Genomic DNA, 13834 nt, shown 5'->3' on the forward strand with positions numbered 1-13834 from the left:
CCAGCACCGAGGCAGTTAAATGGAATTCAGATATCATTTACTGTAACTACAGGACTTTGAGCTAATTTTTGTGTTTGAAATATGCTTATTATATATATATATATATATATATATATATATATTTCTATTATTGTTTTTAAATGGTGTAATATTAAAGGATAACCTATCCTACATGTAAATGAGCTGCTGACGATAACATTTCTATCGAAGTAATTGTTAGACCAAGAGTTGCAGCAATCAAACTCTGGCAATTGCACAACTCCACCAGTAGGGGGCCCTAAGCACCGCGTTCTTGCTCAATCTGCCTACAAGTCCTAACAGAGGGCACACATTCACAGTGGCCACTTACCCCGTGTATTAAAGCAAGATGGCAGCTGTTGTTGAGAATGTTGTCAAACTGTAAGTGTTGGACTTTTCTTCATACCTTACAACCGGGTAGTTGACACACGCCGCGGCCATATCGTAACGTCTGTCTCCTACCGTCACCGACCGTGTCGCTAGCTAGCTTAGCGACATTTCCACTGACTTAGTGAGGTTAGCCAAAGCTGTCGGAACCGTCGTGGCTGTTCACATCCTGGTATGCAAGTGTAAGTTAGCAGACACGCAGTTGACGTTTTTGAAACAGGACTAACGAGTCTGTGTGATAGAACATGCTTCGGTTTGATCATAAATGCTTTCATAGACATATTAGGGTCACCTGTTGTGTCTTTTGAACCAAATATTTAGCGCGGTCCTAACATCAGTTAAGTAGATACAGCGGCTAGGTGGCTCGCACGCTAACAAGCTAAAGACAGTGTAGTTGTGGCCAACGTTGTTAGCGCAGGCTGGAGTGACTGGCCAAGTAGTTCAGAATGAATGAAAGCTGGCCTTGATGACCATTCCTTTCATCTCAAGACCCCGGGGTTATTGCCACTGTGTACTATCACATTTCCTACTCGCATGTAGTAACTCTTCAGAACTGAAAAAGTTAAAGTTTTCAGTGACCCATTCACGGGTGTACCAGAACGTGCTTCTATTTCCGTTGTCTTTATTTTTGCGTAGGTGTCCAGCTGGTTGCTGTTAAACGTTCTTAGGAACAACAGGCGAAGCCCTTAGTAACCACGGTAACATGAAACTTACCTGATATCTAATTATCTAAGTGTCTGCCAAACGTAACTTTGTCAAGTTATCAACTGAGTATTTAAATGACTTTGAGTCAACTCATTATTAAATTCTGTCTAAGAAATCAAAACCACAGTACCTTCAAACATATTCCCCTATAAAACCATACTATGGCGTTGAAAGGAGGACTATAGACATACATGGACATTTTTCACATTTTTGGCTGGTTATGATGGATGTTTAATTTAGAAACACTACCAGATTTCCACGAAAAGCGCCTTCCGTTTCCGGTTTAGTCTTGGCCAAATAGCAGATGGGTAACACAAACAGATTTACAACATTAAACAAAATTATTACATCTTTACAAGAAATGAGTAATTAGATCGGTCATTAAAGTCATAGGTCTGTGAACAGTAGATTTAAACCTTTATACAACTACATGCAGTGTATTCAGAAAGTGTTCAGACCCTTTCAGTGTTTTTCACATTTTGTGATGTTGTAGTCTTATGCTAAAATAAGTTAAAATAACATTTTCCCTCATCAATCTACACTCAAAGCCCCATAATGACTTGGCAAAAACAGAAATTTAGAAATTTTTGTGAATTTATTAACCAGGGATATATCACATTGACATAAGTATTCAGACCCTTTACTATGACACTTGAAATTTAGCTTAGTTGCCTCCCATTTCTCTGGCTCATCTTTGAGATGTTTCTATACCTTGATTGCAGTCAACCTGGGGTAAATTCAGTCGATTGTACATGATTTGGAGAGGCACACATCTCTCTATATAAGGTCTCACAATTCACAATGCATATCAGAGCAAAAACAAAGCCATGAGGTTAAAAGAACTGCCTGCACAGCTCAGAGAGAGGATTGTATTGAGGCACAGATGTGGGGAGGGCTACAAAAAATTTTCTACTGCACTGAATGTTTCCATGAGCACAGTGGTCTCCATGGTTCTTTAATCGAAGAAGTTTGAAACAACCAGGACTCTTCCTAGAGATGACTGCCCGGCCAAACTCAGCAATCGGGGAGAAGGGCCTTGGTAAGAGAGGTGACCAAGAACCCGTTGGTCACTTTGGCATAACACCAGAGATCCTGTGTCAAGATTGGAGAAGCCTCCAGAACTTCTAAAACTCTGTTTTCGCTTTGCCGTTATGGGGTATTGAGTGTAGATTGAGGTTTTTATTTTTTATTTTAGCATAAGGCTGCAACTTAACAAAATGTGAAAAAATGGAAGGGGTCTGAATACTTTTTTTTGGTGTAGTAAACCCACTTTGCTCTCGTTAAGGTTCATTTGCTCCACTGCAACTAATGTTACTGTAGTTGCACATTAAAGTGCCTTGCTGCAGGGCACCCTGACAGCCTCTGTAGTTGCAGCTGTTGGATGACAACACATTCAGGAATTTGAAGAAGCAGAAAGGGGTCTTTTCCATGATTGTGGTTGTCACACTTGGGGGTAATGCAGCTTTTAGCTATCCTGAGAGGGAATAAGCGAAAAGCCGTGTCTATTTGAGTATATTTATGATGGAAACACAGAACACATCGTGCTGTGCTGACTACCAAGCTTTTTGTTGTTGATGTACCAACAAAAGAGCACCTGCTGTGGCACTCTCTCAAATGATTTTAGTTTTGAAGTACAGAGGCAATCACTAATGTTTCTAAGGTGGCAGCAAAACAGAGAAAGACAACACACTGACAGAGAGGTTCAGAAGTTTGAAGTAGGACTGCACTGTTTTTGGAGAATCTACACATGCTGATTTTTGTCTTTTAACCATTATAGACCTAATAACCAGCATCTGACTGTGGTTTTGTTCTGTCAGGCTGGGAGAGCAGTACTACAGAGATGCCATGGAGCAATGTCACAACTACAATGCCAGGCTCTGTGCTGAGAGGAGTGTCCGAATGCCGTTCCTCGACTCTCAGACTGGTGTGGCTCAGAGCAACTGCTACATTTGGATGGAAAAGAGACACAGGGGACCAGGTGAAACACAAAACATGTTTAGTGGAAAATCTAAGGCCTGAACATTAGGTTTAAATGAGATCATTATTAGTCTCCAGAAGAGTTGTAAGAAGAGTTGTAACATAATCTAATCATGTTTTAAACCAGCTGTGCCCCCTAACAAGTCAAAAAAGCCAAATGCTGTTTTAAGAAAACTGAAGAACAAATGTTTTTTCTGTCAATTTGTGAAAAACTTGACAAGTTCTGTTCTAATGTCCCTCAGGCATGGCTCCAGGGCAGCTCTACACCTACCCTTCTAGGAGGTGGAGGAAGAAACGGCGGTCTCATCCTCCAGAGGACCCCCGGCTTATCTTCCCTCCTGTCAAGTCAGGTATCACCACAGCATTCAGCTCAGCTCAGCTCAATCTCCGTTTTACCATGTCAACCTTTAAGAAAAAGCTATTACAGGGTATGCTTTTGAGACATTTAAGAAAAACTGCAAGGTTTAAAACATAACATGCATGTTTTATGGGATAGAAAAATAATTTATTAATATGAATATTATTATGTATATAAATATACTGAATGAGTCAGTCACATGAGAAGCAGCACTACATGTTTTTTGCATAAGAGTATATTAATGTGTGTTTTGTTTTTGTGCTTGCATCTTTGTGTTTTATTCATAGAGCTAGATTTAGGAGTGAAGAAGGATGCTCTGTTGTCGTCAGATGGCAGCAGCCTGGAGGCACTGCTGAAGGGAGAGTCTTTGGACAAACGGACAACCACAGAGCTCCGAGGGTCTGAAGAAGATTCAAACATGAGTGACTACACTGGAGGCCTGAACCCTGCAGCTCGGATTCGAAAGGTTCTTTTTTTCAGCATAAGCCATAAGTCTGGTTTGGATTCCAGAAAATCTTACTTTCCAATAATTTGCCTGATCTTCTCATTGCCTCAACATAGAGAATCCTTGAGCCAGATGACTTCCTAGATGACCTAGATGATGAAGACTATGAGGAAGACACACCTAAAAGAAGAGGCAAAGGGAAAGGGAAGGTAAATAACTGCCTCAGACATAAATGCACCTTCTCTTAAGTCTATGCTGACTCTGTGTGTGTCCCAGCCTGTCTATTGACTAGGGCTAGATATCGGCACTGATCTCCCAATTTGATTTCAATTCACAAAGTCCAGTCTGATTCAATTACATTAGATAAATACTGATGTTGCATTAAGCGTTTCTCAGAATTTATCTTGGTAACATTCAACAAGTGAGCAACACTGTTAATAGAACATAAAATTAGACTAAATTGTAGACAAATTTCCCACTAATAATTGTTAACAAAGATGTATTTTCCTTGGCAAATGCAGCATGACTAAAACGTGACTGTATAATGTTGGCCGGCATGTACAAAACATTTTAGCAAGAATAATGAAAAACCTGCAGCACTTGCAAGGGTGTCTTCATCATCTATATTTTAAAAGCATAAATGCTATCCCATGCAGCTATGCACAACTGTGTTTACAAGACATTGGCCTAATATCTGCAGACAGCTGGCTAGCTATCGTTGGCTACCTGGCAGGGACAGACTGAATAAAGTAGAATTCATACACTGTTCACTTGACTTGCAGGGCCTCACATCTCATAGCCGTACTGTAATTATTCACTTTACTACACTGTCGCAACTCATATTGCAGTTATCATCTACATTACCGTTTAACTTCAAATAACCTTTTTGTGCACATTGTAATATCTCAATTTCCACAAAGTAGACATTTTACATATCATGCATCCAAACTAGGCACAAATGCAAAGATCAATCTTGCGATTTTAAAAATCAATGTTGGATCATTCAAATAAAAATTACGATTAATTAAAAAAATGCAGCTCATCTGTTGATTTAAATAATACTTCTGTCCTCAGGGTCGAGGAGTGGGCAGTAGCAGGAAGAAGCTGGATACAGCAGCATTGGAGGACAGAGACAAGCCATACGCCTGTGACAGTGAGTCCTGATGGGGGAGAGCAGAGCATGTGAACTCAGGTCGGAGTAGAGGGTCACTGCAGATGCTAGTAGCAGTAATGTTTGTAATCTAATCAAGCAAGACTTTGCCCTAGTCCACATTCTTTATCATCTTCCTTTACATCCTCACCCCTTTCTCTTAATGTTCTCTCTATTCCATCTTCTTTCTGCTCTTTCTTTAGACTTCCTGTATCTGATTGTCTATAAAGCTAGTCCAGGCTTAGCTGTATTTTATGTTTGTCATTTTGATATCAAACATTTCTTATACTTGCATTTCAAATCTTTCCATGGGGGGTGTTTCTTCCACTTCTTTGGTTTTGTCAAACTACTTATCTGTACTGCTTGATGTGTTTTTTTTCTCTTTTGTGAAGCATTTTCACTTTCAGCTGCAGTTGTCAGTAGGGCAGCACTGACTGATCCTCTGTCAGTCTATAAGCCTATTTCTCTGAGTCTCTGTCTGTGCTCTCTCTTCTCCTTCTCTTCTCTCTTTCAGACACTATCAAACAAAAGCATATTTCAAAACCTTCTGAAAGAGGTATATTTCTCTCATTCCTTTTTACTCCAGTCTGCCTTGTCTTTTGTCTTCAGTGCCTGTTTTTATTTGTCTGTCATCAAGTAGATTTGCTGTTTCTGTAGATCAGTACATAGGGGTAAATGTTTTTGTTCTACACCATTTACTTAAATGTAATTAACCAGATTTAGAAAAGGTCACGACTGTGTTATTATACACCCTAATTAAACTGTAGTCTGTAATCGGCCAAAGATATGAGCTGTCACAGCCTACAAAAGATAAGCTGTGGCCCACAAAAGTAATTTTTTCCCCTCAATCTGGCCCTGAACGTCCCACATATTTAGATAAACTAGAAGCTGGATCCTGCTGCTATTTTTTTTTTTTTTTTTTTCCTCTCTGTGCTTTGTCTTTTGTCTCGCTACTTAATGTGTGCAATTTGACTGCATTACAGGTTTTTTTTTTCCTTTTCACCATTTCTGCACCCTGTAAAGTCTCATTCCATGTTTCATGTTTTTGAGTGGACTGCTGCCTCTGCTTTTGGTTTTGAGTCAGTTTGATGCGTGTTTGACTTTTGGGGCGTATTTTTCACATCTCCCTGCAACTATACACAATCACACATTATGTGACTAGCTGTGTCCTCTGCAACTTTGCCAAGATGCTCTGGAGAAAACCGTGCCATAGAATAATCACTCCTATAGATGACCGTTGGAAGAAACATGACACTAGCCTTTGAGGAAATGAAAATGAGAGAAATTATGGAAGTGAAAGAAGAAGTACTGTGTCTTTGGGTGTTATCTTATGACAAACCTCACATACCCCCTGTGACAACGACTGCATACAGTGGCATCTTTGTCCTCCCTAAAGTCAGTAAATCCTCCTTACACAATCCCACTGGCTTCTCTTACCCCTCTGGTTAATGAATATAATTTCAGATCAGAAACATTAATATCCAGAGCAGTATGGAAATATTGTTGTAAACATTAGTGATCTACAGAGGTCATATACAGTCAAATGTAATTTTTTAGAGTGATGGTGTTTGAAATCACGAGATAAAACGAGTACATTTCTAAGTAGTTAGTCAAATAATGGTGAGGTACTGCATGTCAGCCACTTGTCTTAAATTGAAGGTATCTGCAGTCACTCAGTGTCTCATTTCCTAACTGCAGTATGTGTGGTGGTATGAGTGGCTGAGATATTATCTTGCTGTGCTTAAATACATGGCTACCACAGAGGATGTGATGACGCGTGTCTCAAGACATTGCCTCAAAGCATGTCCTTCATATTCCCAAACTTCATCTTTACCTCTGATGTCAGTATATGCTAACATATCATGTCGTTATACTGATCTCGATATTAAACAAAAAGCGGGAGACCACAGGGACATGTTAGGCTTAAGCAATTTCCTCTTTGTGTCACACTTCTTCACTTCACCACATCAAAGAATAGAATAGATAGCACAGATCATATTTTTGTATGTCTATAGGGTCTACAGAGTCTGTGGAGATATACTGTTTTAGATTTTAAGGTAATCTTAGTAGGTGCTGCTGCCACCAAAAAATACATACATTATTTAATGATAATTAGACTGTAACTACAGGTGTTAAATGTTTCAATAGACCCTGCTCTGCTCCTGTACAGTATATACAGCTATGTTTTAAGTAGGAAACTGTAGGGCTTTGGTTATTGCAGCAAGTCCCTGTATCATCATAAAAGACTTAACAATCTGGATAATAAAAAAGACACAATCATAGCAAGTGTTTCTGTTACTTTGAGCCGCACTAATAGTGTATTTTGGTCAGAACTAGCACCATGAAGAACTAGTCATGCTTTTCCATTAGTCACCCTCCTTTCACCACTGACTTTGTATAGCATAGATGTTACTCATGCTTTCGTTGTTTTCATACATGTTGTGTTTCTGGTGTTGGTGGCAGTCTGTGGGAAGCGCTACAAGAACCGTCCCGGCCTGAGCTACCACTACGCCCACTCCCATCTGGCAGAAGAGGAGGGTGAGGAGAAAGAAGAGATGGAGATCAGTGAGCCGACCTTGCCGCTGCCCGAGGAGCCTAAAAGTAAGTGACAAGCACTCGAGGTTGATACAGAGAATTCAGTTTTAAGTTGCTGAAGTCACTATACAACTGGACGGTCATGTATGGTGCCTTGTTTGACTTTTGAGTAACTGCACTGATGCTCTCTGGGTGTTTTCATCCTGCTTCTCAGCTCCCAAGAAAGGCCCAGATGGTCTTGCGTTGCCTAATAATTACTGTGATTTCTGTCTGGGAGACTCCAAAACCAATCACAAGACTGGTCAGTCAGAGGAACTGGTGTCCTGCTCCGACTGTGGACGCTCAGGTGTGTTGTTGATATATGGACGCTGATATAGGGTAGCAAAAGCGGCAAAACTGTTTATTTATGCAGTTGTGAGAATGGGAATAACAAAGTGATAAAACTATTTCCGCCGCAGGCCATCCATCTTGCCTGCAGTTCACTCCTGTAATGATGGCCGCTGTGAAGACATACCGCTGGCAGTGCATAGAGTGCAAGTGCTGCAACATGTGTGGCACGTCAGAGAATGATGTGAGTTTACCTACATTCACATGTTGTATGCTAACCACCGGATTAAGTAGGATCTAGGTTGTTTGGGCAGAGGGCTGAAGTGTATTTGTCGTCTCATTCCTTCCAGGATCAGCTTCTGTTCTGTGACGACTGTGATAGAGGCTATCACATGTATTGTCTCAACCCTCCCATGTCTGAACCTCCAGAGGGTAAGTAACAGTGTTCCACTAAGTAGAAAATAATGAATGCATGTGCTTGATCTCAGGTGAAGGGTTAAAACTAAAGTAAAAACTCAGTAAAGTGCTCTGTAGAGAAAATGTTTGTGACAGCAATGTAGAACTAGGACTGTGCAGTTTGAAAAGCCAAAAATATCCCACATATTTTTGTCTTTTCAAGGCTGAGCAGAGGAAAAAGAAGACTTGTAATCTTGACCCTAGTAAGCCAAGCTTGTACATTTATCAGACCCTGAAAGCCTCGAGTCAGACAACACTGAAATTTGTCTGCTTGTGTTGCTTAAAAGCACTAAAGGTATCGCAGTGACTGACTCTACATCTTTAATAGCTTCTGAAAATGTATTAGCTTCTTTTTGGAAGGGTCACAAGTCACTATTTTTTTTGGATCACTTAATGAGAAATATTTTCTATAAAATCCTTATTTTCAAAAGATTTAACAAAAGATGAAAATAGTTCTCAAATGTGAAATCAACAGAAACAAACACACTAAAAGTGTTAATGTTCATTTAAATCAGGTACTATTTGATCAATGAATAAATAAACAAGATTATGAAACTGGTTTGAGTTTTTTGCTTTTACTTTGCTGCTCGACAGCTTTTCGGCAGAGTGCTACAGACACATTTCATTTAGTTCCAAAAAAGTATTAATGTTCAATATTGAGCCTTACTGTTAGGATGGCTTTCGTCCATAAAGCAGTTAGTGGACTGCCTCGCCTACTTTAGGCTCATGGACATACATGATAAAATGTAGCCAAAGTTGATGTTAACAACAGCTTCAAACATCTCTGACACTGATGGTTCCTCTCTGTTATCTTGCCACTCAGGGAGCTGGAGCTGTCATCTATGTCTGGACCTGTTGAAAGATAAAGCTTCCATATACCAGAACCAGAACGCCCCACCATCGTGATGGCCACTCCTGCCTGCACACACTCAGCACTCAACCGTCCCGCAGCAGTATGGTTTCCCCTTCAAGACAGATGATAATCTCCCCTGACGAGCTGACCTCAGTGGGAGTGTGTTCAGAACGGACAATTAATTGTGAAAAGGGAAGTATATCTTACCAGACTGGCCTCATTTAGCTTCAGATATGACTGTTACACAGTTCTAAGCTCAGATTCAGACCCATAGATTTTTATTTTCCCCTGTTTGCCACTTAGCTGATTTGAGCGGTACTGAATTTCAACAACATACACAACATAAATAGCCAAATTATGACTTCCTGTTCAGCCTTTTTACACATAGACCTACACAAAGTTGCTAAACCCTTGTCTCTATCCTGCAGTGTACTGATTTTATAACTAGAACAGAAATGGAGCTTGTTGGAATCAAGTAGCATGCCAATGCTTGCTTATCGTAAAAAAGAGACATTTTATAGTATTTATATATTTCTATGGTATATAATAGTGTTAAGTATGTAAAAATTGGAAGAAGAATGGTCATGTAATGGTATTTTTATTAGTGCCCATCTCATCTTAATGGAAAAATCCACAACCATGTTCATTTATGGCATTGCTGATATTTGGTGATTAACTTGGTAGAGTGAAAGGGATCTGCTGAGACTGTAAACGATTTTCCATCTCATCCACTGCCACTGGCCAAACACCAACACACACAGAAACAGGAACTATGATTAGAAACCTAGTGGCTCCAAAGCCTGAGGGACTTCAGGGATGGCAGGTTAGACTTGAGTCTGGTTGTTGACTCTTGTGTGCTGAGCGGCTCATTGAGCTGCACAGAGCTCAAGAGGATGCACAAGGACATACTGACGTGCATGTTTCATTCAGGCTTTGGGGCCATTTCTGAAAAAACTCTGGTCCTGATGACGGCAGAGAGACAAAGCAGGCCTGATGCTGGTACTTGTCTTTGATCTGCACGCCTCACCCTTTCTTAGACAGATGTGACAATGTTACGATGATGATTTCAGTCAAATCAAAAATGAAATCTGCTTGCATTACAGCCAGGTATAGGGATAAAAGCCTTCACTGCTGTGTTCTAGCAGTTTGCTGATCATGCAATATCCAATATCTGTTGATGTTGCGACACCACTAGATTATTTTAATGTAATTGAGGACTATGCGACCTTGCAGATGGTCACTCGCTGACAATGTAAAAGCAATATAAGAGCTCCTGTAGGATGCTGGAATGACAGGGACTCATAGCAGAGCCTGTTTAGGTTCTGTCGGCAGATAATGTGTGAGACTGTAAATTTTATTTCTCAGAAAATGCTTTTACAGATAGGTGACAGTGGCAGCAATTATGGATAGCTCCATATTGTAGAAAACTGTGTATATGTATAGTCCTATTGAGAGACGGCTGTTTTTCTCACTGCTTTCATAGTTTTATTATGCAATGGTTTCCTTCTGTGGCAAGGCTAAAAGACAAAAGTCTGGCTGAACTGCTAAAGCAGTTACTTTACCTCAAACAGAAACAGTATTTAATGGATTGAAACATGCTGTAGATAGATGGGACAAAGGCAGAGGGATAAATAGTGACAGGTGCAGTGTCTGCTTCAATAACTGCATATTCTACAGTTAAACAAGTGCATGCTCGGTAAATGTCTGCACTCTCATATGCTACATAGTTGTCTCAGCGTTAGGTCGGCAAAGGTGTTGGGAAGTGGTGTAATATAAATTAACCATGCTATCATGTCGTTTCAATAGCCAACTAACAATTACTAAAGCATTACACGAGTATAACTTGGGTTTATTTTCTCATCACTTACTGTTATATAGAGACAGTGGCTACTAGAATATTTTGCTGGTTGTTTTTGTATTCATCGATGTTTGCGTACCTGATGTGTGGGACATTTTGGGACTTAAGTGGAAGTTGCTTTCTAGTTAATCCTGTGATCAACCGAGCTGCTCTCTTCCAAACCTCGAAACAAGAAGCAATGTGATTAAGACGCAAATTCTGGAGCTGCACCTTGAATACTGCTTTAATAATGATGGACCAAATATCCAACTTGGCTAGGCTGTGCTTATTGGAAAGTCATAAAAAAAAATTAACCTTTTATCTAATTTTAATTATATACGATTATTTTTTAATACCATATTATGGTTTTCTAGTTTCTAGTTTTGGAAGAGAATTGTTCAAAACAAAATATGTTTAAACCGAGATCATAGGTTTACGCAGTAGGTGAATTCTCTTAGGGTGGACTTTCATTTGGATTGTGATGGAATGTTTTATTGTAAGAAATTTGTCTTCAGGAAAATAAAATACTAAGCACTATAATTTGCTGATGTTTGTTTTATCTTTTTTTCCTTAATGAAGATTGGACAACAGCATTCGTTAATAGTTTAGTTTAAGTTTTAGAAAAGATCAGAAATGCTGAATTCACCTGCATTTTTTCCTCGATACAATTTTGCTCACAAATTACACTTTCAAGCTACAAATGTTAGTGTATTACAGTGTATGATGTGCTGCAGGAAAGGCAGGGTAGGAAAAATGCTATTAAAAATGTGTTTTTCCTATCTTACTCCATTAGATGGCAGTCAAGGACTAAATGTCCTCTCTAATCATTCAGCTACACTTAATGCCTGCAGCTCCACCTCCATCCACTATCACTGCTACCTACAGAAAATAACAGGAGAAAAAGAGATGATTTGTTATTGCACATTTTTTATTGCACTCAAGATACAACAGTCTTCTATGATCCAATACGACCTCTAAAGCAATAAAATTTAACTAAAATATTCTTCTTCTACCTCCAACATCACAGCAGAATAAACAGAACATCCTCTGTGCTGTGAAACCACAACATGTACGGGAGTTCAGCTTGGTTTGGTTTGGAGCTGTTGTGTCTTTCTGTAGCCATGACTGATGTATTGAAATTATTACTAGATTTGAATACAAGAGTTTATAGCAGAGACTTCCAACAGCTGTGTGAAAAAACTTGTCACCTGGTAAAACAATGAATTGCGGTTGAAAATGCTTAAAAAAGATGGAAATAGAGGATATGAAAAGACAGTGTCTGTTTTTCGGTGATGCAAACTAAACAAAAACGACAAATTAAAAGTAGGAAACCAAGGATTATTTTCATTCTAATGTTTTAATCTGTAATTATATTTGCAATTAATCAATCAATCTTTTAATCCATAAATTAGAGAAAATCCCATCTCAGTTTCCCAATTTGTCCAGTGCCCGACAAAGCAATTGCTTTGCTCATCCAGCGCCACAGTCTCAAAGAGGAAGAGCACCAAATCCTTTGACTAGTGAAGGTTTGGCTTTTCTGCTTGATAAATGACCCAAAGAAATAACTGATTATCAGAATAACTGTCAATTTTCTGCTGATCAACTAAGCGATTCATTGACTTATTGTTTCATCACTGGTTCAGAGTTTTCTGTTAATGGTGAGTGACACACAAAAGCTTACCTACAAACTATTACTCCAACCTTGACAGCACTTTTCTGATAGAAAAGTGCAGCTTCTGACAGACATTTGCAGGATAATTATCACGTTTTTTCTTCTTTCTTTTTGGCTTTCGCATTTTAAAAGTCATCCGTCACTCTAAAACCCCATTAACATTCACTGATGGGATCTGGTTTCAAAACTCGTGCAATAAAATTTGAGCAGATGAGATTAAGTGTGTTAAAAATGCAACTACACTTTTAAACTGTCCCTAAAAAAGAAAGTATGAATAATAGATGAAACAATTAAAGGTTCTGAGACAATTTAGTGGGAAAAGGGGTGAATACGTACTGTCATCCAAATTAAGTGGTATTTCTCCAGTTCAAAGGGGAGAATGGTTTCAATAAACTGTCAGTATGAAGTCAAAACTAATTTCAACAATTGAGAAAAACTCAATTAACTGCTTTTACACTCACTAATTTGAATATTCAAGCCATTCATTAAAACTTTGTTTTTTCAAACTTAATTTCAACCTGTAAAATAAGAGTCTCATTTTGTGTGTGTTTCAGCATGAAATAAGGTTGAGTGTGTCAATGAATCAATACTGAAATAAAGGAAAATCTTAGTGCTGAAAAGATTCAAAGATGAAAATACAACTGCAACTGAATTCATTAGACTGCTAGTCTGATGTTACAGCCTTCATATTCCACTAAACAGTGACAAAATATTGTATCATTCTGTTATAATTCACAAGTAGGCTACATTGTTTTGTTTTTTTTTAAATATCAAAAACACCACAAAACTAGTCTCTGTCAGACATTCATTATCGTAAAACTATGTAAATTATTTAACATTTACAAACAGTAAAAAGTATTGTCAAGTAGACAATGATAATAATTACACAGCCATTTGAAAAAAAAAACAAAACCCTCATCCCTTTGGTGGAACAGATCTTGAATTCATGAATAAAAAAAACTGACAGCATGTCATCCTCAAAAAAACTAAAAATTATTGTATTACGGGAATGAATCCAGATTGTTGTGCTTTCCTACAGGACAGAAGAGCAGCTGGTGAATACATGAATATGGAGTATGCAGCATTATTCGCTAGGACACACACACCAGTATAT

At 38.8% G+C, this 13834-nt stretch overlaps 1 protein-coding gene across 3 annotated transcripts; it reads left to right on the forward strand.

Moving 5' to 3' along the window:
- The first annotated feature begins 318 nt into the window (after nt 1–318).
- Nucleotides 319–11588, forward strand: LOC111654019 (zinc finger protein ubi-d4-like). Of its 3 annotated transcripts, none has more exons than XM_023404840.2 (12): nt 319–399; nt 2928–3088; nt 3330–3437; nt 3733–3911; nt 4007–4099; nt 4965–5043; nt 5555–5596; nt 7504–7641; nt 7790–7921; nt 8034–8146; nt 8253–8334; nt 9182–11588. In XM_023404840.2, exons 1-12 carry the CDS (start codon nt 368–370, stop codon nt 9262–9264), a joined length of 1242 nt encoding a protein of 413 aa, XP_023260608.1. In that variant the 5' UTR covers nt 319–367; the 3' UTR covers nt 9265–11588. The 3 variants fall into 3 exon arrangements, with proteins under 3 accessions (XP_023260608.1, XP_023260611.1, XP_023260610.1); XM_023404842.2 differs by lacking the exon at nt 319–399 and adding an exon at nt 436–587; XM_023404843.2 differs by lacking the exon at nt 5555–5596.
- The last annotated feature ends 2246 nt before the right edge of the window (nt 11589–13834 follow it).

Source organism: Seriola lalandi, unplaced genomic scaffold (assembly GCF_002814215.2).
Source record: "Seriola lalandi dorsalis isolate HSWRI2012SDOR001 ecotype SW California unplaced genomic scaffold, Sedor1 jcf7180002054256, whole genome shotgun sequence".
Classification (NCBI taxonomy): Eukaryota; Metazoa; Chordata; class Actinopteri; order Carangiformes; family Carangidae; genus Seriola; species Seriola lalandi.

Coding starts and splice junctions, on each gene's coding strand:
- LOC111654019 (XM_023404840.2), top strand. CDS start 368: ATGGCAGCTGTTGTTGAGAATGTTGTCAAACT. Junction 3,089..3,329: donor AAAGAGACACAGGGGACCAG/GTGAAACACAAA, acceptor AATGTCCCTCAG/GCATGGCTCCAGGGCAGCTC. Junction 3,912..4,006: donor CTGCAGCTCGGATTCGAAAG/GTTCTTTTTTTC, acceptor GCCTCAACATAG/AGAATCCTTGAGCCAGATGA.